At 41.9% G+C, this 26,525-nt stretch overlaps 1 protein-coding gene across 4 annotated transcripts in view; it reads left to right on the forward strand.

Annotated features, from left to right (window-relative positions):
* Window positions 1-26,525, forward strand: part of ANKRD12 (ankyrin repeat domain 12) — a 62,689-nt gene that overhangs the window by 20,072 nt on the left and 16,092 nt on the right. For 3 of the 4 annotated variants that reach the window (XM_054163986.1, XM_054163987.1, XM_054163989.1), the window contains exons 2-8: window positions 1,953-2,090; window positions 10,469-10,616; window positions 12,210-12,356; window positions 13,931-14,131; window positions 17,196-17,338; window positions 19,814-19,958; window positions 21,538-26,165. In XM_054163986.1, coding sequence (XP_054019961.1) covers window positions 2,004-2,090; window positions 10,469-10,616; window positions 12,210-12,356; window positions 13,931-14,131; window positions 17,196-17,338; window positions 19,814-19,958; window positions 21,538-26,165 — 5,499 coding nt within the window. In that variant the 5' untranslated portion in view covers window positions 1,953-2,003. The remainder of the gene's footprint in view (window positions 1-1,952; window positions 2,091-10,468; window positions 10,617-12,209; window positions 12,357-13,930; window positions 14,132-17,195; window positions 17,339-19,813; window positions 19,959-21,537; window positions 26,166-26,525) is intronic. The other variant, XM_054163988.1, reaches the window with a different exon arrangement.

Below are 26,525 nucleotides of genomic sequence, written 5' to 3' on the forward strand. Positions count from 1 at the left end.
GAATGGCATACTGAGCAAAGCAATAATGGAAGTAGTTTCCAAGAGTCAAGTGGCAGAAAAAAAAGAGGGAAAGAAAACAGCAGCTTATGCAATAAGAAATACATTGATTAAAATAATAAAAGTAACTTTCACACCTTGATCTATTCTAAAGTACTTGTAATCAGGATGACAAATATAACTTAAGCTTGAAAGAGGGGATTTCAGAGTCTAACTGAGCTAAATTAGATTTATCACTTGTGTTTTCTTTTTAACCCCATGAAAACAGAGATACTGCCTGCTCTGCTAATACTCTGTGCATGGTGTAATTAGCACCATAGCAAAGATACTTATTGCTGCTTTTTAAGGTTAAGAAATGTTTTGTAAACTACAGGGAGTTCCTTCTAGATGACTCTTTATTGCACCAATATTTTTTCTGCAACTGTTAACAAAAAGCAAATCAAATGAAAAGGCAAACAACCCTGAGCTTTGTCCTTTAAAAAATGAGCAGTTACTCTCCAGAGCAGTAGGGCTGAAGATACCATAAAATCGTTTAGGCTGGAAGAGACCTTCAAGATCAGCGAGTCCAGCCATTAACCCACTGTACCAAGTCCACCAGTAAGCCATAGCCCCACATCTACACAGCTTTTAAGCACATCCAGGGGTGGTGGCTCCATCACCTCCCTGGGCAGCCTGTTCTAATGTCTGACAACTCTTTCAGTGGTTTTTGGGTTTGTGTTTTTTTCCTAATGTCCAGCCTGAAACTTACCTGGTACAGCTTGACACCATTCCCTCTTGCTCATCCATTCCTGCAGGCTGACAGTCAGGGTCTGGAGTTGTCCTGGATATTGTTGCTTCTGGGTCATACCAGTGGCAGAAGATCAGATGACACTACAGAAATGAGGGGAATAACCTGTTGTTTTGTTTGTCTTGGGTAAGGATGGAACAGTGGGAATTTCATAGTATTTTATCATCATAGTGGAGGCAAGATTCAGGTTGTTTTATGTGAGAGTTTCTAATTAAACTCTTTCTGGTTTTCATAAGTGGTTCATGTTAAGTAAATTTAAAACCCTCAGGTATGAGTGAAAGGAAGGAAAAAGCAGACCTTAGTGCAGCATTTCCTGTTTTTCTGACATTAGGATTGAGCATTTTGAACTTTTCTTCTCCTATTGTCCTTCCTCTCTTGTTCTGGAAGAAGAAAGTGAGATGTTACTGTGTTGTATGCAATGGTATTAATCTTAGCCAAGAGTTGCCTATAGTTTAGGTCTTGGGAGGGAGGGAGGAAAGGATGGATGGGGATTTGGGCACTCCTAGAAGAGTAGTGACTCTTCATTCTGTGGAAGAGGCAAGTCAAGGCAAGTCAAACCTCTTTCATTATGTGAATCTGTAATGACACTTTTTGATGGACCCTGGAGATGAGACCTCACAGAGCTCTTAGAGTTGTGTGTACATATATTATAGTGATGGTTTATGTAGTTTGCTGTAGGGGAAACTAGCAGATTTTTCTTTTAACATTTATTCTGTTCCAGCAAAAAAATAGCAAATCACCAAGATTTGACCTTCTTTCCATAATACTTTGGATAGATAATTAAGATAGAAAGCTTAATTTCTCTTCAGAGTGTTGCTAGAAATGATCTTGTGCACCTCCCCAGCCTTATTACCTATAAAATAAGTGAGGTATTGAACTGATGACCCATTAAGCAAGCAAAGAGATAAGGAGTTGAAGCAGTTCAGCCTCATCACTGACTTGGTGGTTTTCTGATGACACTGTCACCATTAGCAACCATGTTAGACCTTTATGATTTTCACCCCAAGGATTGAGCTGCAAGTAAGTGGGATGCTTGAAGTCAGGTGTTGTTAGTCATCCCTTTTTTAAGGTACTCTTCAGCTCGGCTACCATCTGCAGTAACATTTGTCCTGACATGACACTGCAGTGTGTACATTTATATAATATCATCTGTTTGTTTGTTTTTCAGGCACACGATGAATCCACTGATACAAGTTACAGCTAGCTAAACAGCTATAAAATGCCCAAATTTGGGTCTACAAAAACAGTTCACATTGCAAATTCTGACAGTGATAGCACCATGGTGGAAAAAACAACTGCAAGAAAGGTAACGAAGTGAAATCCATGTTCATTTAGTTGCAGTGAAGTGAAGAGTACGTGCTTTGTTGTGGGGTTTTTGTTGGGAAGAAGTAAATGTGAATCTGTAATCTGATCTCTTGAGTGAAGAAAAAAAAGCCTGTAGGTTTTACATGGTTTTAATAAAATTAAACTAGGAAACAGAAATTCTGCCTTTTATTCTGACTTGCAGCTTAATTGAAAAGGAAGCTGGATGTGTTGGATTCATTTGATGTAAATTAGTGCTTAGTTTCCATGTCTTACACCATATAAAGTCTTTTTACAGTCACAAGAACAATAGTACATATTTTATTTAATTTCATAGTGTCTGCAACAATCACATAAAACATTTCTGAAACACAGATCCAATGAACCAACACGAGTTTCTTGCATTCCTTTGTTACACTGGGGCTTGTTCCCTCCATTAGGAGAACTTGAAAGCCAAATGCTGCAGGCGAGTAACTCCTGTACAAGGGAATCCACTTCAAAATTGGTACAATCCATTTTTGAGTACTGGAAAATGAGGGAGAGTAGGAGCTCCAGAAACACTGCAGGGTGGTTTGTTGTTTAGAATTATTCCTTAATTTTCAAACTGGAGCCTAGCTGTGAATAGCCCTCTTTTTCATTTTGTCTGCTGAATACACTTGCACACCAGACAAAAGTTTATCTGTAGTACTAATGAGTAGCAGAAGAATATTCTGCCTTGTGAGTGATGAGTTGTATATTGCCCTAAGGAGACAGAATCCCATTTATCTCCCAAAAGATGTTAAAAACTCTCTTCTCTGGAAAAGGAGATTGTGTGTGTGTGTGGTCATATTTACTATTTTATTGAAGTCTGTATTCACTGTAAAACCTCTCAATGAATGGTTGTAAGACACAGAGGGCTGAAAAATAAAAGGATAAGATCCAGCATCTCATTGTATTTGTCTTCTGAAAGCATGCATGGAAAACTTTGAATGTTGTAGTCTCTTTGCAGTTTGTTTTACGGGTCCCAGTGAAGTGAAGCAAAGGTAGTTGTTTCTATTAGCTGTGGTGAGCTACTTGGATAAGAAGAAGAAGATAACAGCATAAAATGGGGAGAGGAAGTTGGCTTACTAGTAAAGAGATGAAAAAATGTTGGATTTTCCAGGGTTTTTTTGTTCTGCTTCTTGTTTGGGATATGGTCAAGTTGACTGAGGTGTCATTCAGTACTGGGAAAGAGTGGGGAATGCCCAAGGCCTGCAGGCAGCAGGAACAGGAAGGCTACTGCAGTGAAATTTAGTGCTGTTAAGGAGTGCCTTTTTATTTACACACTTGTTAATAAGTAAAGATTTTTAGGTTGCTTAAACCCCCAAAATACTGTCTGGCTCTAGAAACTCTCACTATCTTGACACTTTAAAAAAATCTTTTTAACACAGGAGGCATAACCAGCAGCTGATAGAAAAAATGATTGTTTTTTTTTTTTAACTTTATTCTGCTCAGAATTTTAAACTATAAAATCTATAACACAAAGGTTAAAATGAATTTTCATCTTTTGTTCACTTTCATCAACTTTTATAAAGTTACCTGTTTTCCCCCCTCTTTCTTTGCTCAAGGTATGTCTTGAAATTCTTGGAACACATTTGTAGGTGTGAGTATATGGAACTAGATTATCCATTTTTATAGTGCAGTTCATAGGCTTTCAGTTTAACATAGAGATTACTCTGGAATTTGAGTTTAAATGAAAATAAAGCAACCAAAGAGTTTACTTGCAAGGCCCCTTTTCCTCCTCTACTCTCCACCTCTGACTTCCTCTCACCTCCTCTACCTGTTGCTTGCTGCTGTTGTATTAAATGGAGCTAGTTTCCCAAGTGGGTGTTGAAGGAACATAGCAGCGATCCTGGTGCCTACTTCAGCATTCACTGATTGTCTTGACACCTTCCTCTACAGTCATATCCTGCCTCTGATCCTATTAACTGCTCCCTCTCTGCTAACAGCAGTAGCAATTACAATTTCTGGGCTGCGTACCCAGAATCCCTACAATACCCTACAATCTCTGCAAACTCAGGTCGCCTTCTGAAGCAGACAAAATATTAAAGAAGATCTGAATTCATATCAAGATATTAATCACTCTTCCCAGGGATGAGAAGTGTGAGTGAACATGGTGTCATTTACCAGGAAGACCAGGGGTATCCTGGGGTGCATTAAGGAGAGTGTGGCCAGCAGGTCAAGGGAGGTTCTCCTACCCATCTACTCTGCCCTGGTGAGACTACATCTGGGGTAGTGTGTTTGGTTCTGGGCTCCCCCCTTGAAGAAGGACAGGGATATACTAGAGATTGTCCAACAAGGATGATGAGGGGGCTGGAACACCTGTCTGATGAGGAAAGACTGAGAGATCTTGGGGTTGTTTAGTCTGGAAAAGAGAGGATTGAGAGGAGATCTTATTAAGGGCAGGTGTCAAGAAGAAGGTTCCAGTCTCTTTTCAGTGGTCTCCTGTGACAGGACAAGGGGCAATGGATACAAACTAGAACACAGCAAGTTCTACCCTCAAAATGAGGAAAAACTTCTTTTCTGTAAAGCTGCCAGAGCCCTATAACAGACTGCCCAGAGAGGTTGTGGAGTCATCTTCTCTAGAGGCTTTCAGAACCTGTCTGGATGTGTTCCTGTGTGACCTGCCCTAGGTGATCCTGCTTTGGCAGGGGATTTGAACTTGATCTTCAGAAGTTCCTTCCAGACCCTACCATTCTGTGATTTACCACCAGCAAATAGGGAACATTTTGATTTCATTTAGAAATTCATTTTTCATTTAATTTATTTCATCAGGACTAAATTATTCTATTTTTAATGGTCACATAAACCCCTTTCATTGGCTTAGAGGTTCAGGTGATGGTTAGTACTTATCAGGTGTCTCCAACAGGTGTCTCTGCTGTTGAGACTGATCCATCAGTACAGGAATTAGAAATAGGGACAAATGTCTGATTCTGTCTTGTCTGGTATTTGAGATGAAGATGCCAGTGAAAGCAGGATTCCTTAGAATCCTTTTACCAAGGACATAGGTACAGAATCACTGTGCGAGCTAATTACACTGATACCAAAAAGGAAGTTGATAAACTGCTTGCAGTGTTATGTTCGGTCTGGCTTCCTATTCCCTTTGGCACGAAGAATAATGTAAGATTAGAGTAATGGAGAATTTGGTTTGGGAATTGTGTGATATACAGTGGGTATAGAATCACAGAACCCTTTTGGTTGGAAAGAACCTCTATAATCATCAAGTCCAACCATTATCTCACTCTACCAAGTCTGGTAGAGGAGGTTATAGTGAGGTGGGGTTCAGTCTGTTCTCCCTAGTAACAAGTGACAAGACTAGAGGAAAGAGCCTCATATTGCACCGGGGAGGGCTAGGTTGGACATGAGTACAAACTTCTTTCCCAAAGGGTTGTCAAGCCCAGGAACAGGTTGTCCATGGCAGTGATGTAGTCACCATCCCTGGAAGGATTTCAAAGCTATGTGGACGTGCTGCTGAGGGACATGGTTTAGTAGTGACTTAGCAGTGCCGTGTTAATGGTTGGACTTGATGATCTGAAAGGTCTCTTCCAACCAAAATGATTCTATAAATGAACAGTAATGTTGAAGGACAGCACTCCCCCCAAAAGTCTACTTTCTTCTGAAAATGGCTTAAATACATGGTGTAAAACTATTCCAGTGGTTGGAAAGGATCTCTAGAGATCATCTAGTCTAAGCCCCCTGCCAAAGAAGGCTCAACCTAGGACAAGCCATGCAGGAGCACATCCAGGTGGGTTTTCAAAGTCTTCAGAGAAGGAGCCTCCACAACCTCTCTGGGCAGCCTGTTCCAGTGCTTTGTCATCCTCACAGTAAAGAAGTTTCTCCTCATGTTGAGGTGAAACCTCCTGTGTCCTAGTTTGCACGCACTGCCCCTTGTCCTATCACTGGAAAAGAGCCTGACGCCTTCATCCTGACACCCACCCCTCAGATATTTATAAACATTGATGAGATCCCCTCTCAGCCTTCTCTTCTGGAGACTATAAACACTTGCAGGATTTGGTTTTCCTTTCATAGCTGAGGTAATTTTAGCTCTTCCTTGCTGTGCATTCTGCTGTTGGATGAGGGATGTAGTGAAGTTACCATTATGAAACTTAATCTTTCATATTTGTCCAGTGGAAGTTAATGCTGCTTTTGCTGTTCTAGGAACCAGTAAATAGTGTGGGTTGAGGTCTGCAGAGAGCTCATAAAAAGCATTAGGAATAACCTTCCTGTTAATAAGCTGAGTTTATGTCATATATGCTTCAGGGTTCATGTATTTTATACCAGTTGCTTATCTTGGGAGCATAAAATAAATCAAAAAACTGGTAAGTGTAACTGGTGCTGCACTGGTAAGTGCAGCAAACAGAAATTTAATGTCTGCATGAGATATTTTATAACATAAGGACATAATGAAACTTAAATTTGTCTGAATTTATACTTCAGAATGCACACAGGCAAGACTCGGGAAGCAAATGATAGATGTGTGGTCCAAAGGAGAAACACATTTGGGCCTTGTAAGAAATTAAATGTCTTTGAAGAGTCTAACAATAGTGCCCAAAGCCATCTGAATACCATACAGAACGTGCTTCAGTATGTAATTAGCTTTGATAGGCAGAAAAAGAACACTTTTTCTCCCAGGGCTGAGTACAGCTGCTACATTCTGTGGCACTCTGTTGTCTCCTTTTGTCTGTTGTCATTGATTGTAGCTCTACCAGACAATAGAACTGGAGTGGGATATCAAGGAATGGTCCAAACTGCTTTTTATTAGCCTTCCAAGATACTTTCTGTTGAGCAGATGAAAAATGTGTTCCTCATCAGAGAGGACAGAGAAAATACTTCCTTGTTACTCTGTCCTCCTCAACATTAAACATTGAGTTCATCCCATTTGCCCCAGAGTGGAATAGGCTGTGCTCTGCTCTTGACAGATGTTTGCCAGATCTTTCCTTTCAAGCCTTGCCTGATGGAAATTCCAGCCTGTTTGGATGCTTACATTGACCACCATAGAGTTGTCTCCTGTTGCAGTCTAGGGCCATTAAATGCCCTGCGTCTGTAGCAGATGATTTTAAGGCCAGGCTGGATGTGGCTCTGGGCAACCTGATGGAGTAGAAGGTGTCCCTGCCCATGGCAGGGTGGGTGGACTAGATGATCCTTGGGGTCCCTTCCAACCCTGACAATTCTGTGATTCTGTGGCATGGAGTGTATGTAATGCCTCTGCCTTTGCAGCAGTAGTTGGTGTATCTGGCCATTATCTTGTTTTCAGTGTTTTATGTGACTAGCAATTTTCACCTTAAAGAACCTTTTTAGAAAGTCCACACTCTCAAGGTAGAGCTTGCTTTATACAGGACATCAACTTCATTTTAGATCTTCTTTTCTGGTTGCTTCCATGGATCACATTAAAGTAAACCTGCTTTCTACCCTGTAGAGGAGATGGCCCTGATATCACAGGGCCCAGGAGTGGTTGGAACAGTGAGCGCTGAGTCTTTAAATCTATTTCCATGTTCCAGCCTATGGGGTTTGATACCTCCTCTTGCCTTCCTTTACTTGACATTGAGTCCAGGAGGCTGCTAAATGTTTTCTAGTTTTTAATGTGGAGTCTTGTGGTTACACAGTTGATTTTTTGTAGCAGTCTGTAGTACCTTGATTTTATCCTGGATTTTTCAGTTTTGATTTGCATTTAGGCTGTATTTTTAATTTCACTAGTCATTTTATTTACCTTTTGCCAGTGCTCTTTACTTCTCCCTTTCTCCAGTTGTGTCTGCATCTCTATTTCATCACCATCACTATAAATACTAACTACTGTACAGACTCCTTAAAAACCCAGCTCACTGTATCTTCTGAGTGGGAAAGTCTACCACTGGTGGTAGCTAAATGGTTTTTTAATTATTTCTACAACAGCTAAGGAACAAAATACTCCTGTGTTTTTCAGTGTACTCTGTGTATAGCCTGCTCTGTCATTTTCAGCATATCTTTATCTGTTTGAAAGTGCTCATTTTTAATTGCCTCTCCTCCTAATTAGATCATCACAAAATTAATATTCAGTGATTGCCAAAGAAGCAGTTCATCAGTCAAAATATTTAACAAAACCCATATACACAGTTGAAGAGTGTTGAGCTGCCTGAGAGTAGGAAGACTCTGCAGAGGGATCTGCACAGGCTGGATTGATGGGCTGAGGCCAGTGGGGTGAGGCCAAGTGCAGGGTCCTGCACACTGGTCACAGCAAACCCATGAATGCTACAGACTTGAGAAAGAGTGTCTGGGAAGCTGCCCAGTAGAGAAAGACCGGGAGTGTTGGTTCACAGTCAGCTGAACATGAGCCAGTGTGTTCCCAGTTAGCCAAAAAGGCCAACAGCATTGCCAGGGGAGGTTTAGACTGGATGTTAGGAAGAAGTTCTTCACAGAAAGAGTGATTGGCCATTGGAATGGGCTGCCCAGGGAGATGGTGGAGTCACCGTCACTGGAGGTGTTTAAGAGGAGACTGGATGAGGCACTTGGTGCCATGGTTTAGTTGATTAGATGATATTGGGTGCTATGTTGGACTTGATGATCTCAAAGGTCTTTTCCAACCTGGTTAATTCTATTCTATTCTACTCCTATTCTATTCCATTCCATTCCATTCTAGCTTAGATCAGGCATAGTGTGGCCTGCAGGACTGGGGAAGTAATTGTCTCTCTGTACTTGGCACTGGTGAGGCCACACCTTGAAAAGGTTTACTTTTGGGCCCTTCACTACAAGAAAGTTGTTGAGGTACTGGAGTGTGTCCAAAGAATGGCAAAGAAGAAAGAAGCAGGTGAAGGATCTGGAGAATGGGTCTTGTGAAGAGCAGCTTAGGGAACTGAGGTTGTTCAGCCTGGAAAAGAGGAGGTTGAGAGAAGACCTCACTCCCTATAACTTCCTGAAAGGAGTTTGGAGCATGGTGAGTGTTGGTCCCTTCTTCTGAGTACCAAGTGACAGGATAAGAGGAAGTGGCCTCAAGTTGCATCTAGGGAGGTTTAGGTTGGAGGCTGAAAGGGTTCTCAAACACTGGAACAGTCTCCCCACAGAGGTGGTTGAATCCTTATTCCTGGAGGTGTTTAAAAAGCACAGAGGTGTGGTGCTGAGGTTTAGCATCAGACATGGTAGGTTAGAGAATGGTTGGACTTGATGGTTTTAATTAAAGGTCTTTTCCAATTGAAACAATTCTATGATTCTGTGGTTCTGATATATTAGTGGTTTCATCTGATCATCTGTTAAGAGTCATATAAAGCTGTGGAGCAGCGATAGCTGGCAGAGCCTGGGTGATGTGTTTCTGCAATATGTAATGAAGAGATTATGTTAATATTCTGTATTGCATCTTGAGTGGGGTGGGTCAAACCGTTAGGATTGCAGAGCAGCCTTCTTAGTGATCTTCTCTCTTTTACATACTTTGACCTTTTATGTTATCAGAATAATCATAACTTCATATTGTGCCCATCCAGCTTTTTCTGTGTTTATCTTCAAGTTAATGGTTGTGAATTCAATGATCTTAAGTGTCTTTTCCACCCAAAATGATTCTGTGAGTATGTTTTATAAGTCAAAAAATCCCAGATTTATCCAGCTAAAAAAAAATATTCCAGATAGCTTGTACCTACTCCTTCCAAAACTGACACTAGTTTTAAAAGTTTATTCAAAGATTTTCAAATTTCTTAGTAAATCTTGCTTTTAAAAGTGAAACAATGCATTTTTTTTTCATGTTGAAATAGAATTCTCTATGGGTGATTATAGATGGATGGTTGCTCAGGGAAGTAGTTGAGGCCCCATCCTTGGATATATTCAAGGTCATGCTTGAGATGGCTCTGGTCAATCTGATCTAATGGAGGATGTCCCTGCTCACTGCAGGGTAGTTGGACTAGGTGACCTTTGGAAGTCCCTTACAACCCAAACCATTGTATGACCATGGGATTACAGGGTGAGGTGGGAGCAGAGGGGTGTTGTTGGAAAGTTGTTTTGTCATTGCTGTGTTACTGCTCACAGTCTGAATTGCAGGGTGGGCTTTTAATGTGTTCTTAATGTCATTATTATGTTATGGTCCAGGAAGGAAATTGGGATCATTGTTAAGATTTGGCAAATTCTTCTCCAGTGTGTGTGTTCCTTTGCTTATTAATCAAGGCTCTAACAACAAACAGCAGTCAACAGTGATATTTGGAAGCAGAAACAACACAGAATATACTAATTTTAAAAAGAAATTAATTACCTTGATTATTTTTAGTAAGGTTAATGCAAAATGTTTGGCTTAAACTCTGTAATGCACATCCTTACACACAGGTACATAACATTCTCACCTGCATTTTCAGCCTTATAAGACTTAACTCTTCTTGCTCTGTAACTACTTAGTATACTTTTTCTTTATATTAGAGCAAGGACAAGATTGCCTCCTATGGCAAGAATCCCAAAGTGGATAGATGTGATGTGGGGAAGGAGATGAAAGAAAAGCCTTCCATAAAACGGAAACTTCCTTTTACCATTAGTCCATCCAGAAACGAAGATCGGAACTCAGACACAGGTATAGCCTTTTCTTGTTTCCATACCTTGGTAAAATGTGTTGTCCTTTAATTATGTGTTATGGTTTTATATTGTTGTCCCTGCAAAAAGAGGATGCTAAGTATAAAAGTTGCCCGCTTGTCATTAGCAAGACCTAGCAAGCCAGCATAGTTTTTCCACATTTTCCTTGTTTTCTAACCTTATTCCTTTGCTTCTGTTGCAGTAACAATTTTTTGTGTTTGTTGTCATCTCTAGAGGCCTGTTTGTTTAAACTAGTAAACTGAGGAAATGACACCTAAGTGTCTTGGTTTGTGACACAACTGTCAGCTCTTTGGGGAGGGAGAGTGGGAAAGATTGGTAGATGTAGTGTCCTCCATAGGAAAGAAAAAGTTGCTGAGGTTATGGAGCTAAAGTAGCTATGGAGAGTGAACATTTTCTGCAGTCTAAGCTCCTATGATCTGTTCAGGATACCTTTTCTTCACAGGCTGGTAATTCCAATTTAGGCAATATTCTGTTAGAACAGATTTCAAGACTGTAAAATCCCATTCTTAATGTGGCTCTTCTGCAATCAAGATGGAAGGATCTGGTTGTATTCAGAGAGTACAGTTATCCCTGAGTCTTGGTCATAGTTCTGTTGGTAGCAAAGCAGTCACCTCTGGAAGACCACCAGAAGGCAGGTTCTCCAAATTTCTCAAGAGGCTCAGTTTCTTACACAGAGCTCATTGTACATGCCAAGGTTCAGGGCTGGGACAACCACTAGATGAGTGCCAGAGGCTCACTGTGAACCCCTCTGCCTGCCCAAAGGGAAGAGAAAGGGATGAAGGGAGAGAGACTGATGGGCTGGGAAAAAAACTAAACCAGCTGGAATGGAAAGAGGAACAGGAGGAACAATCAAATGAAATAGAGACAAAAAGATAGAAACCAGTATGGAACCAACCCCTGACAGCAATGTCACCACTGTGGGCAGGCACTGGAGAAGTCCCTGACTTGATCCAGCAGCAAATGGCAACCAGGTTCAGAAGCTGGGTTCAGAAACACACAGATCAGGATCAAAGAGAGATCTGAGGAGTGGGTGTCAGGATGAAGGTGCAGTCTCTTTTTGGTGGTGCACAGTGATAGGACAGGACCAACAGGTACAAGCTAGAGCACAGGAGGTTCCACCTGAATGTGAGGAGACACTACTTCACAGTGAGGGTGATGGAACACTGGAACAGGCTGCCCAGAGAGGTCATGGAACCTCCTTCTCTGGAGACTTTCAAAACCCACCTGGATGTGTTCCTGTGTGGCCTGCTTTGGCACAGGGGTCAGACTTGATGATCTCTGGAGGTCCCTTCCAGCCACTAACATTCTGTGATTCTCTGAAAGGTTGGACCAGATGATCCCTGGGGTCCCTACCAACTTGTCATTCTAGGATTGCTGCTGTGAACATGGGTTTTCATCTTTTAGAACTCCTTTGTAATCCTTCTGATAGCTGTGAAGTGCAGGTAACCAAAACTAACTCAAGTGCAGTAAATTAGAGATGTAAATTCAGGTATGTGACCTGTCACCAGCTGTATTTCTAAAACAATGTCCTAACAGAACTGCAAGTTAAGTTTTTGCATGTCCATATTTCCAGACAAGGAAGGTCCAGAGAAAAAGAAACTGAAGAAGGATGCTGCAAATAAGAAGTCAACACCAGTTAACATTCTGTTTGGCTATCCTCTGTCAGAGCGCAAACAGATGGCACTTCTCATGCAGATGACAGCAAGAGACAACAGCCCAGGTGATCTTACAAAGTGAACAGTTTTCCTCTTGGCTGTTTAGTTCTGTCCCAGTCTCAGTATTCTGAACCCTGATGTCTTTGAAGAATCCATGATTTTTACTGGAATTTGTTACATTGCTCCCAGTTCTATTGAAAACTATTTTTCACTGATGTGTAACTGATGAAAAATTCTTGACCTTCTGTATTTAGGTGCAAACTTTTGCATTATGAGAGCTGTAGAACCTGAGAATCTCTTTACTTCAATGTCTTTTTGCCTCTCAAACACTGTCCCATATGCACTCTTAAAAAACCTGAAGGTTATTTGTATTTGTAGGAAATTTAACCATTGTCCTATTGTCTCAATTCAGAGTGGGATTTTTAAGGTAGAAGGAAGCTGGATTGTTTCCTTAGGATTTAATGGGAGAGGGGTTACACCTTGATTTCAATTCAGAACTTCAAGCTTTCCTTGGTCCATCTGTATGTAAAAAAATCTTTATATTAAAAGTGTATATTCTGCAGGTATATAAAATTAGCATTTAAAAATTAATAGCTGTGTTTCCTTAATAAATTACCTAATCTACCCCAAAAGGTTTGTGTTGGTGCAGCTGAGGAATACAATACACAAGATTGTGTTCCTTCCCCATACATAAAAATAGAACAGAATTGTGCTGGAGGAAGGGGAAGCAGGATAGGTACTGATCTCAGGTGGACAAGAAGGCCAACAGCATCCTGGCCTGTATCAGCAACAGTGTGCCCAGCAGAACCAGGAAAGTGATTGTCCCCTGTACTCAGCAGTGGTGAGGCCACACTTTGAGTACTGGGCTCAGTTTTTGGCCCTTACTACAAGAAAGACATCAAGGTGCTGGAGTGGGTTCAGAGTAGGGTAACAAAGCTGGGGAAGGATCTAGAACAAAAGTCTTCAAAGGAGTAGCTGAGGGAACTGGGGTTGCTCAATCTGCAGAAAAGGAGGCTGAGGGGACACCTTCTTGCTCTCCATAACTCCTTGCAAGGAGGTTAGGGTGAGGAGGGTGTTGGTCTTTTCTGCCTAGTAACAAGTGATAGGACAAGAGGAAACAGCCTTAAGTTACACCAGGGGAGGTTTAGGCTAGAAATGAAAAGAAAGTTCTTCACAGAAAGGATTCTCAAACTCTGGAACAGGCTGCCCAGGGAGGTGGTTAAGTCCCCGTTAAAAATAGGCAGAGATATGGTGCTGAGGGACATGGTTTAGCACCAGATTTGGTCGTGTTAGATAATGGTTGGACTCGAGGATCTTAAAAGGTTGATTTGGTTCCCAGCAAAACGATTCTGGGATCTGTATGGTCATGCTTTGTCTTGTTTTAGCAGAATTTATAGCAGAGTAGGTGGAGCTGGTATTTCAGATGAACTTCATCTGTCCTTGAAACCAATTTTAACAACAGTGAAATTTTGCACATCACCCTTTTGCACACTGCAAATAGACATTGTGCTGGTAAATGTAAAATCATTTATTTAAATACAATCATTCACTGATTATTGTCATGCAAGTGTTAGCACGAGGTGAGGTAAAAACAGTCTTGAAGTAACTTAGAGTGACTGTTTCAAAACTTATTTTGTAGATTCCACCTTAAATCACCCCTTGCAAACACCACCATCACAAAAGAAAACTTCCACCTCTTCTTCAAGGCAAAAAGACAAAGTGAACAAGAGAAATGAGAGAGGGGAAACTCCTCTACACATGGCAGCAATCCGAGGGGATGCCAAACAAGTGAAGGAGCTGATCCGCTTAGGTGCAAATGTCAACGTGAAAGATTTTGCAGGTAAGTTGCTGCACATTCTCTTGCCTGTGTGATGTCAAAGTTTAGTGCTTAAGTTGCTGTCAGAGATTAAAGTTCAGTTTGTGCTATATGCAAATAAAAAATAGGACATAAAACTTAGACACTCTCAAAGCATGGGTTTTATTCCTGGAATACTGGGACACTGTGGTACATATGTTTTTACAATACCTGGAGGTTTAATCTGTGGCCAGGGCCTCTGCATACTGGGTGTTAACAAAAATACCTGTGCATGCCTTCTGGACTTTGTAGAGTGTTTGGATTTTAGGAACAATTTCTTTGCCAAAAGGGTTGACAACCCATCAGTAGGCTGTCCAGGGAAGTGGTGGAGTGACAGCAAATACTGACACATCAAAAATGATCATTCATCTAGGAGGACTGGATCACATGGTGTCCTGGTTGTGCTGGGCTGTGGGCCATTATCAGTTTGGAGTCAGCCAGGACAGCTGACAAGGTGGCTACAGGTGGATTCCAGTCCATAAACCTCACATTCAATATAAAGGGGAAAGTCAGAGGAGAGAGGACTTTTCTGCTATAGCTTCCTGCTTGGACGCCTCCTGAACCTGCTCCTCTTCCTTTTCCTGCTCTTTGGGACTGATGCACCTTTGCTGGGCTGAGTATAACTTTGTACACTTCGTCCTGGCGTTGTGATCAATTTTGTTGTCTCATTAAATCCTTTTTCATTTCAACCCATGGGTCTTTTGTCCTCTTCCTGATCCCCCTTCTCTTCCTGAGGAGGGCTTATCAGGTGATAAAGTAACTGCTGGGGGTTAGCCCTAGATATGAGCTCAACATGGACACAAGTACAAGCTACACACACTTGTCTGCTTTGGTGCACATTAGCTGTCCCTGTAATGAGCCAACCTACATTATGTTGCTGCCACCTTAGCTGTTACTAAACTCTGCATCTCCTCACACAACCTACAATCTCATTATCAGTTGCTAACTTCGCCTGCTGTAATTCACAGAATCGCTTAGGTCTGAATAGACCTTTAGGATCATCAAGTCCAACTCTTAATCCACCGTTGTCAGGTCATAACTAAATAGTGTGCCTCAGCACCACATCTACGTGGCTTTCAAATTCCTCCAGTGATGGTGACTCCACCCCTTCCCTGGGCAGCCTGATCCAGCGTTTGAGAACCCTTTCAGTAAAGAAGATTCTTCTAATATCTGATCTAAATCTCCCCTGGCACAACTTGAGGCCATTTTCTCTTGTCCTATTCTTACTTGGGAGAAGAGACCAGTACCCACCTCTCTACAACCTCCTTCCAGGGACTTGTTCAGAGCAAGAAAATCTCTCCTGAGCCTGCTTTTCTCCAAGCTGAACAACCCCAGTTCACTCAGGTTCTCCTCAGAAGACCTGTGCTCTAGACTCTTCACCACCTTAATTTAATTGTAAAGGCAGATGAAAGGCTGAGGAGAATGACTGAGAGCTGGTTTTAAGAATCAATTAGGAACAAGTTGTTAAAGACTTCATTCAGAACTTGGGAGGATGTGATTGAGATCAAGTGAGATACTTTTCCATTGGTAATTCCAAGTGAGGAGTAGAGGTGGCTGTAGGGGATGAAGTTAAGAAGAGCAGGAAGATTTGAGCAGTGAGTCATGAGTGGAGAAAAATAAAAATTCAGGATGCAGTGAAGTTTAGAGATAATTAGAGATTTTAGCTAAGAATCTGGCAGAACTAAAGGAGGAGAAAATGAATTAGTAAGGGAGGACATAACCCTGCTCATGGGATATCTGCCAGAATGATACTGCTGTATGAGAACGAGAGTAAAGGAAACAGATGTTGAGAGCTTGCCAGGACTAGAGTTGGCAGGCTGGACATTGTGATAGGGTAGGAAAGCACAGCAGTAAAACACAGAGAGGAATGAATCAGGGAGGGTATAAGGGAAAAGAGGACAGAGATCAGAGGACTGAGAGCAGAATTGTTATGCTTGTGGATAAGTGAGAAAAGGATGAATGACAAGAAGATGGAAAGAAGGAGCAGGTAGCCAAGCAGTGAGTGACCCAAATGATGAGTGGAGAAGAAATGTGGTATATGAAGATCAGGAAGAAGGGGTTTGGTCTAGAATAAGGTAGAGTGTTTTTATTTTTTTAGCTTTATTTTTATTCAAGTGAGTGGCAGTTGAGAAATTGAGTAAGATGAAGGTGAGAAGTTACCTTGCTGAAGGATTAGATAAATTAGGAGTTTCTTGTACCTCCTGTTCACAGATGTTCAAGGCCATTACTGATTACACACACAATTCAAGTGTATAACCCCTTCCAGACCTGCATTGATTAAGTTGGAAACAAAAGGTGAATGCTTTCCCTAGAACTGGGCTTTGAGAAGGCAGAAGCAGCAGACTGGAAGTTCAGGGCAGCTTAGTAGAAGGCACCAAGGTGGGGAGAGGAATATGGAAACTGAGGTGAGGAATATAGCATGTGGAGGTTGATTGCTCTCTTCAGTTGAGGCTGCGTTACAAAAAAACGAGCTCTGAACTTCAGCTTGTCAATGTGGAAACCAAAACTGTCAAGAATATAGTATTCTGGGAAGTAGCAGGACCAAGTCGTCTGCCAGTATCTATTCATGGCTCGCTATCTCGACTAGTTAGATAGCTGAATGTTGGTAGTGATTCCTTGTCCATGTTCAGCAGCTCTGAAAGAGCACTGGTTGTGGTAATTTGCTGTATTTGTCCTTTCCCATACTGTGATTTTTGAACTGTTTCCATATAGAATAGTATTATTTATATGTACTTAACACTGTGGTCAAATGCTTACTGGCTAAACAACTTTAACATGTTTAGGCTGGGGTGTTTTTGCCAGATTTTGGTTTTTTCCTATTTGATTAATGATTTCTGTGTTCAGTGTAATCACAGTGAAGTTTGGAATTTGGCATGAGGTTTAGAGTTGACAAAGCAAGTGTTGTCCATCAGATGGATGGCATTACCTTCCTGCAGCTGTTGTGTGCAAGTGTGTTTTGAAGTGTTTCGAGGCAACAGAGATCACACAGGAGGAAAAACAAAACAACTCTTAAATCTTTCCAACTTGTGCTTGCCACTCTTTGCCACAGGCTGGACACCGCTGCATGAAGCTTGTAACGTTGGTTACTATGATGTCGCGAAAGTCCTGATCGCAGCAGGAGCTGATGTGAACACCCAGGGCTTGGATGATGATACACCGCTTCATGACTCTGCTAGTAGTGGGCACAGAAATGTGAGTGTACAGCAAGAGTGGGAGGGCAATAAAGAGGAGGTATGAAATGCTCCTTCTTTAGAACAAATCCTGACTACCCTGATTGCTGTCATACAGCTTTGTATTTCTGCTTCTGCTGTTTTGAGGGCATCTTAAATTTGGTTTGGTTGTCACATCTCGCTTTTCATCTTGCTTCTATTGCCAGGTATTCTCAGTTTTCTCAAGTATTTACAAGTTTCACTTTTACTTTTTAAATAAATTAAACAGTTAAATGACTTTTTCTTAGTGAGATTTCTATTTTGTGAAATTCTCAAAAGCAGAATGTCTCCAAACAGTATACTGTGGGTTTGTTTGTAAATCTTTCTCTCCATCCTTCCATTTATCCATCCATCCATAGAATGGTTTGGGCTGGAAGCAACCTTGAAGATCATCCAGTTCTGACCCCCTTGGCTTTGGCAGGAACACCCTGAAGGCCTCGTCCAGCCTGGCCTTGGAACACTTTCAGGGAGGGGGCACCCGCAACCTCCCTGGGTACCTCTCATCTCGACCACTGAGGCTACCTCTCATGGCTGCTAGGGCACACTGTTGACTCCTATTCAACTTGCAATCAACCCAAACCCCCAGATCTTTTTTCTGCAGGGCTACCTTTCATCCCTCAGTTTGTACATACAACTAGGATTGCCCTCTCCCAGGGGCAGAAGCTCGCACTTGCTCTTGTAAAAAGTCAGAGAGTTGGTGATTGCCCAGCTCCCTGGTCTATCCAATATCCCTCTGTAAGGCCTTTCTGCCCTCAAGGGAGTCCACAGCTCCTCCTAGTTTAGCATTGTCAGCAACCTTATTTCATTTCCATTCAGTTCCTGAACCTAGATAATTTGTAAAACCATGGAAGAGAACTGACCCTAAAAGTGAGCCCTTGGGAACTACACTGGTGACTGGCCATCAGCTTGATGTGACCCCACTTACTGTAACTCTTTGAATCTAAGCTGTCAGCCAGTTCATTGCTTGCCCATCATATTATGGACTTGTCTAACTGTGTGCTGGACATTTTATCCAGAAGGGCACTGTAAGAGACCATACCAAAAGGATTGCTAAAATCTCAAACCACCAGATCTACTGGCTTCCCTTGATCAGCCAGATGGTTGCCCTTGTCATAAAAGGAAATTAAGTTGGTTAAGCAGGACTTTCCCTTCATGAGCTGGTGCTAGCTATGACCACTGACTGCATTGTCCTTCAAGTGGTTTTCAGTAACATCCAGAACAACCTTCTCCACAATTTTACCAGGCACTGAAGTGAGACTGACAGGCCTGTAATTACCAGGGTCTTCCTGCTTTCTCTTACTGAAAACTGGGATGCTGTTTGCCAGCTTCCATTCAACTGGGACCTCTCCAGACTCCCAAAATCATCCATCCATCCTTCCATCTGTCATCCATCTACCTATATTTATTTTTACACATTTGCATATGGAGTTTGAAACAGCACTGGTGTGTGTGTATATATATATTCTTTTAATTTTTAAATTCACTAATAATAGCTTAGTGGAGAAGCTAAATGGAGCACTGTAGGTATTTTACATTAATTTCTGAATCTGGTCTTGTTTTCTGCAAACTAAATGCAGGAATTACTCTGCTGTATCTTTATAGAATCACACAGAATCCCAGCATGTTGGGGTTTGGAAGCAACCTCTGGAAGTCATCCAGTCCAAACCCCCTGCTAGAGTAGGGTGACCCACAGCAGGTTGCCCAGGGTCACAATGTCCAGGTCGGTTTGGAATTTCTCCATAGAAGGAGACTCCACAACCTCTCTGGGCTGCCTGCTCCAGTTCTCTAGTACCTTCAAAGTAAAGAGGGTCATGTTATCATATCAGTGCCTGATGAATTTCCCCATTCTTACTATGTAGAACAGAAAAGTAACTCACACTGGATTCTGTGCTGAAAATGCAATGACCTTGGTGTCATTCTAACTTTAACAGGGCTTTTTTGCCCTTGGTGCTAGAGAAATTGATGTTTTTTCTGTACTGTATTCAACTAAGGATGGGGAAGATACATGAATCTCTTCAGGGCTTTTCTGGAATGCTGTGGAAACCAACAGTACTGCTAGTTGAAAAGCTTTTCTTGTTCCATAGAATTAAGCACTATAAAATGGGGAGCAAGGAGGTGAATCAGGAGCAGAGGACTAGAGAGCTTGGTAGGTGAGGAACCAGATGAGTTGTGTGAAAAAATGCTAGAACAGCAGGAATAAAAGAATATTGCTGCTTTTCTTCATCAGGATGAAATGTCTGTGTAACAGGGGACAACTTCTTTAATCGTCTTCATTACCTGTTTTATGAGTAGATGGTGAGCACGTGACATTTCCATTCTAGTTGCCAAAGTCTTGGTTTCCAGTCTCAGTCTCGTAGGAAAGAGTTCAGGGTTGTCCACATTTCACGTGCAGCAGAAGATTTTTCTGCTGGTTAATTAACATGTTGTGGAAAACCTAAACCTTAATTTATTGCTGCAGATTGTGAAGCTGCTGCTTCGACATGGTGGAAATCCATTTCAAGCCAATAAGCACGGAGAGAGACCCGTTGATGTTGCTGAAACTGAAGAGCTGGAAATGCTGTTGAAAAGGGAGGTGCCCATCTCTGATGATGAGAGTTGCTCAGGTAGGAACAGCTGTTTAATGACATAACCTCAAGTGCATCAATTCACCTGAAATCAGATTGGTTTAATCTTTTGCTGTAGGTAGCAATTGCTATTGCTGAGGGGTAGTTTTCAAATCTTCCAGGTGAATTGAGTTCTCTGAAGTGGTTATTCTGACTTTGTTTTTTCCTTCTTTCTTCAATAAGCTCACAAATTAACCCCACCTCAGAATGGTGCTTTTATCATAGAAAGATACAGAGAAAATAACCATATTTATTAGGATACAAAGTGGTTTCTGAGAGCACTTCTTGGGGGAAAATATCTCCCAAGGCACTTATTTCACATCCTTAGTAGATGAATGGGACCTAGTATCTCACAAGGGTATAACTTGGTTCCACTTACTCAGGGATATAAAGATTCATGAGGAAATTTCTTTACATGAGCAACTTTTTATCTTTCAAGAATAAAAACTTACCTGCTGTTGAAAAATGGCCAAATAGTTCATATGGAGGAACCTCATGTAGTTGTTAGAGAGAATAAGAGGTGATGAATTCCTGGAGGAATGAGTCATCATGGTACAATGTCCTTGAGAAAGAGTCAGATTATAGAATCATAGAGCCATTCAGGTTGAAAAGACCCCTGGGATTATCAAGTCCAACCATTGACCTTACTCTGCAAAGTTCACCCCTAAACCATATCCCCAAGCACCACTTCTAAATGACCTTTAAACACATCCATGGATGGTGACTCATCCACCTTCCTGGACAGCCTGTTCCAATGGTTGACCACTCTTTCCGTGCAAAACCTTTTCCAGCCTAAACCTACCCTGCTGCAGTTTGAGACTGTTCCTTCTTGTCCTATCGCTGATAATCAGCAGCACCAACTTCTCTACAATGTCCTTTCAGGTAGTTGTAGAGAGTGATGAGGTCTTCTTTCAGCCTTCTTGTCTTGAAGCTAAACAGCCCCAGCTCGTTCTGCCGCTCTTAATAAGATTTATTCTCCAGGCCCTTCACCAGCTTTGTTGCCCTCCTCTGCACTTACTCCATCACCTCGACATCTCTCCTGTATTGAGGTGCCCCAAACTGGACATAGCAGTTGAAGTGTGGCCTCACCGGTGCTGAGTACAGGGAGACAATCACCTCCCTACTTCTGCTGGACATAGCATTTCTAATACAGGCCAGGATGCCATTGGCTTTCTTGGCCACCTGGGCACACTGCTGGCTCGTGTTCATCCACTCGTCAGTTAGAACCCCCAGGTCCATTTCTGCCAAAGAGCTTTCCAGCCACACTTCCCCAAGGGTGTAATTAGGCACAGTAGGTGAGGATTACAAGATTTAAGGTAATTGCTTTTATTAGACTGGGATATAAACACTAATCAATGGTTTTTACATACCTGAGCGAGAGCTCTAAAGTGTGGGGAGGAATTTGGTTTCACAACCTTAAGTTTTAAAAAGCTGAACTCTAGGGAGAAGGTTTATTGTGGATTTTGAATGGGTTCTTTCTTTTCTTTCTTCCTTTGTTCAGCAGCATGACTGCTAAACTGAATTATTTTGTCCTGAAGTCTCATCAATACTCAGCTAACTTTTGGTTTCCTTACTCTAGATTCTGAAGAACCTCCATCTGTAAACTCTTCCATCGTAGAGGCAAATGTTGATTCAGAAGCAGAAAAGGACTCAGTAGCCAACGACAGCAAACAGACAGTCCCCAGTAAGGCACCACTTCCACCTGCTCTTGATGAGTATGAGTTCAAAGATGATGATGAAGATGAAATGAAAAAAATGATTGATGACAAACACATCCTTAGAAAAGACTTAAGGAAAGAGGATGAGGCTGAAGGTGAGAAGAACAGCTTATTTGTGAAACAGGAAAAGGTTACCTTTTCAAAATCATTTAAAAGCAAAAAGCAGAAACTGTCTAGAGTTCTGTATTCAAGTTCAGAGAGCTCAGATGAAGAAATACTTCAGGACAAGAAAGTGGTCACTCCTTGCTCTGTTTCAGAGACATCAAACTCGGATGTAAGAGTGAAAAAAGAATATATGGTTCCAAATGAACACAAGCAAAAAGGCAAAGTTAAGAGAAAACTAAAAAATCAGAGCAAAAACAAAGAGAATCAAGAACTAAAGCAAGAAAATGCTAGAGTAACAAATATAGCTGCTTCTGGGTTAGATTCGTTAGATAAAACTCGAGAGGAAGAAACCTTTAAGAAGTCTTTCACCCCAAAAGAAGATTCTTCTATACATCTCTTTCATATCTCTGCTGGCAAGTCTCCAAAGCACCCCTGTGGATTAAGTGAAAAGCAGGCATCACCACTAAAGCAAGAGAACACCAAAACCTGCCTATCTCCAGGAGATTCTGAAATAACTTTGCAATCTGATTTAGTGCGGTATGATCACAACACTGATTCTGAGTATCTGGTAGAAAGTTCTAGTGGCAAATCTTGCAAGCACAAAGAAAAAACCAAGCACCATCAGAAGGATTTTCACTTAGAGGCTGGTGAAAAATCCAGTCCTAAAAGGAAAGAGGAAGATAATAGCTCAGCATTTGAGAGTTCAGAGTATACTCTGAGAAAGATTGACAAGGAAGGTAAAACTCTTAAAAAGCATAAATTAAGGCACAAAGAAAGAGAAAAGGAGAAGCACAAAAAGGAACAGGATGGAGAGAAGGAAAAACATAAACATAATGTGAAAGAGGTTCAAAGAAGCATTGAGTTTGACAGAGAATTTTGGAAAGAGAACTTCTTCAAAAGTGATGAAAATGAAGACATGTTGCTAAATCTAGACCATGAATCTCTTTCCTCAGACAGAAAATCAAAGCTGGAGAAAACTGTGGCAAAAGAAGATAAATTAGTTAAGGAAAGACCGTTCCAGAGAAATGCTAAAGAGGAGAGAGAGAAAGAGAAAAGCAAAAAAGAAAATGAGAAGTTTCTGAAGGACGAAAGAATAAAAGATGCAAAAGAAGAAAAAGAAATGATGCTTGTAGGTAAAGAGATGGAATTGTTCCTTGTTTTTAAGGGTGGGGCTGTCAGCGTGAATTTAATAGAAAAAGAAACAGATGCTGCAAAGCAGGAAAAGCATTTAAAGGAAAATAAAGAAAAGACTGAAAAACGAACCTCAGCAAAAGAAATTGAAAAAGTGGAAAGAAAAATTGGAGAAAAGGAGAAAAAGGTAAAAGAAAAAGCAGAAGTAAATGAAAATATAGAGAAAGTCAAGGAGAAGCCCAATTTCCAACAAGCAGAAAGATGCCATAAGGACAATGATAAAATCAAAAGCCTGGGTACTCTTAAAAAACCTGATGACAAAGAAAGAAATAAAGAGAAACCTGATAAGAAACATGATAAAGAGAAGGCCGATAAAGACAGACACTGGGCTGAAAGCAAAGAAAAACACTGCACTGAAAGGAAAGTCAAACAGTCCGATAAAGAATCTGAATATACTAAATCAGAAAAAAACAGAACGAAAGAAAAGGAGCTTGACAAAAAAGACAGATGCAAAGACAAGGAGATGTCATCAACAGCAAACTCAAAGCACCTGCAGGATGAAAGGAGGTGCAGTGTCACAGAAAGCACCAAAACGGCACATGACAAACTGGCATCTTTGAAAGAAAAACCAAAAGATGACCTGTTGAAAACTCCAGATGGCAGGGAGAAGGACAAAAAAGAGAAAGATATCGACCGATACAAAGAGCGGGACAAACATAAAGAGAAACTGCACCAGAGCAGTTTGCTTAAGCTGAAACTTGAACATGAGAAAATTAAGCCTAAACCAGCTCCTCCCCCAAAGGATGCTCGGCCTAAAGAAAAGAGATTAGTCAATGATGATTTAATGCAGACAAGTTTTGAACGAATGCTTAGCCTTAAAGATCTAGAAATAGAGCAGTGGCACAGAAAACACAAAGAGAAAATAAAACAGAAAGAGAAGGAACGTTTAAGAAACCGCACTTCTTTGGAACTCAACAAGATGAAAGAGAAACCAAAACACTCCTTAGCTGAGGCAAAAAGCAAAGAACTGATTCGTTCGAAAAGCTCAGAGCTGCCAGATGTCTGCCTGAAGGACAAGCAACAGAAAGATGCTACAAGTAGTAGATCGCAATCAGTAGACACCAGAAGTGTCAATGTTGTAAAGCCTTCCTTGGCTTTAGAGAACTTCAATAGATCCCCCAAATCAGACAGTGAAAAGCCAGGTCTGAGCTCCAGGTCAGTGTCCATGGTTTCAGTTGCAAGCTCTGAGGACTCCTGCCATGCCACGGTAACGACTCCACGGCCTGTAACTGAGTACAACTCAGACCTTATGCCAGAAGGTTCTGACTCCCAGATGTCTTGTTCGCAGTCACCGTTTTTGGTGAGTGTCAGATCACCAGCCCTCCTTGAAAAGGAGCCTGATGGTCTGGCCGAGTTGCCAGATCGCCCCAAGCCATCTTTAACAAGCAGGTTTGCAACAGTGTGCATCAGATCAGTATCTGTCGAAGATGCTAAACTGGTTTTGAATGAGTGTAGACCTCTGGTGGAGGTTCAAAGGTGCAATGTGCTTGCTGCTGTTCCTGAACCTAGCAGACAGCACCGGATATCAGAAGAACATAGCCAGAGTGCTCTGCTGTCACCTCAGGCCTTTGCTAGCACTTCTCCTAAAGCAGAACTGCCATTCAGCATGCTGGAAAGAGACTTTCAGAACAGTATGTCCGGTTTGCAGTCAAACTTCACATCGTCTCCAACGGTTAGCAACAAGCAGGCAGCAGTGGGTACAGGTACTGTTAAGAATAGCCCTCAGATGAGCCCCTCAGGAGACTCTAACATGCATTTAGAGCCATGTGGGCAAAGCAGTGTGACTCAGCAAACCAAACGGTGGGATGTGCCTTTTGACAGACTCAATGCATTAAACAATGAGTGCAGCAGCTCAGGTTATAGTGTAGCAGAGCAAGACACCAGCAGTGGTACAGCAACACCTAGTTCTGAAAACAGGACATTAAAAGAGCAACAAATGTCTCAATTTGTGCCTCAGCATGCTGAGATTAAGGGAAGTTCCACTTCTCAAGAATCTGCATCTTTGTTGCCTTCACAGTCGCCTTGTTCTTTACCGGCCCAGCCACTCCCAGATGGGTCTAAGCACATTTCTTTACCAGGCGTTAGCAGCCAAGATTCATTTACAGCCCAAAATCTAGTTCAAACTGCTTTGGATACAGATACTACTAGTACCAGAGAGCTGGAAAATGCTTTCTGCCCTTCAAACATCAAGAAGGCTGATGGACCCACTGCTGTGTGTTCTGAGGGCTCTGCCAAGGATGTTTCACAGAGCTGTGAGAGGGTGAACGATTCACCTATGGCAGTGACAGAAAAAGACACCCCTGAAAGTGAGAGCAGTTCACAATTACAGGTAAACTCCTGCATAGTCAGTCAAGCAGTTTGCAAGAATGCTCAGAGTGAAGCAGGTGGTAGCACAGCAGATGCTTCAGACATCAGAAATGAGAAAGGGCAGCAAGTGAAGCTGTTTGCAGTGCATGTTGTTAATAGTAAAGCCAACACTGAGCTCTGTGAACTAAGTTCAGGAATGTCAAAGGGAATTACGAACGAATCAGCTACTAACAAACCCTGCACTGCAGACAGAGAAAATGTGTTGACAGATGATCCACCACAGTTTTCCTCTTTATCTAGTTTGGATAATAGCTCACAACAGATGGCACAGGAAGAGGTGCAGAAATACGGCCAAACAGTGAAACTGGAAGAAGAAATTGCTGAGGGTCAGAAGGTGGAACAGCAAGAAGTACCTCAAAGAATCACGAGGAACAGAGCAAATATGCTTGCCAGCCAGGGGAAGCAGAATCCCCTTGGCTTCACGCTGACATCAGAAAAAGAGTCAGAGTCCTCAGTGTCTCTGAAAGCAAGGATTAGACTGACTGAAGAGGAGGATGCTCAGGTCCATCCTCCACGTAAAAGAAAGGCGTTGCGTGTGCCTCAGCCCGTGCAAGCCAGCCCTTCTTTACTGCAGGCTAAGGAGAAGACCCAGCAGTCGCTGGCAGCTATTGCTGATTCTCTGAAGCTGGAGGAGATTCAGCCTTACAGTTCTGAGAGAGCCAACCCATATTTTGACTACTTGCACATAAGGAAAAAGGTAGAGGAGAAGCGTAAACTGCTGTGCAGTGTTATTCCTCAGGCGCCTCAATGCTATGATGGATACATGACCTTCAACAGCTCATACATGTTGGATGGCAATCCCTTGAGCAAGATCTGCATCCCAACTGTAAGTTACACAGTCTTTATGTACACAGCACCATGAAAAGTGTGGTTTGGGTTTGGTTTTGTCACTTGAGTATTCTCCCTAACTGCCTTCTGAAGAGTTGTGCTCAAATTAGTAAGTTGACATTTGTCACAGAATCACAGAACGTTAGGGGTTGGAAGGGGTCTGCAGAGATCATGTAGTCCAACCCCTCTGCCAAAGCAGGATCATCTACAGCAGGTCACATGGGAGCGTATCCAGGAAGGTTTTGAAAGTCTCAAGAGAAGGATGCTCACAATCTCTCTGGACAGCCTGTTCCAGTGCTCTGTCACCCTCACACTAACGAAGTGTCTCCTTACGTTTTGAGGTAGATCCACCTGTGTT

Source organism: Dryobates pubescens, chromosome 9, assembly GCF_014839835.1.
Source record: "Dryobates pubescens isolate bDryPub1 chromosome 9, bDryPub1.pri, whole genome shotgun sequence".
NCBI classification, from domain to species: domain Eukaryota; kingdom Metazoa; phylum Chordata; class Aves; order Piciformes; family Picidae; genus Dryobates; species Dryobates pubescens.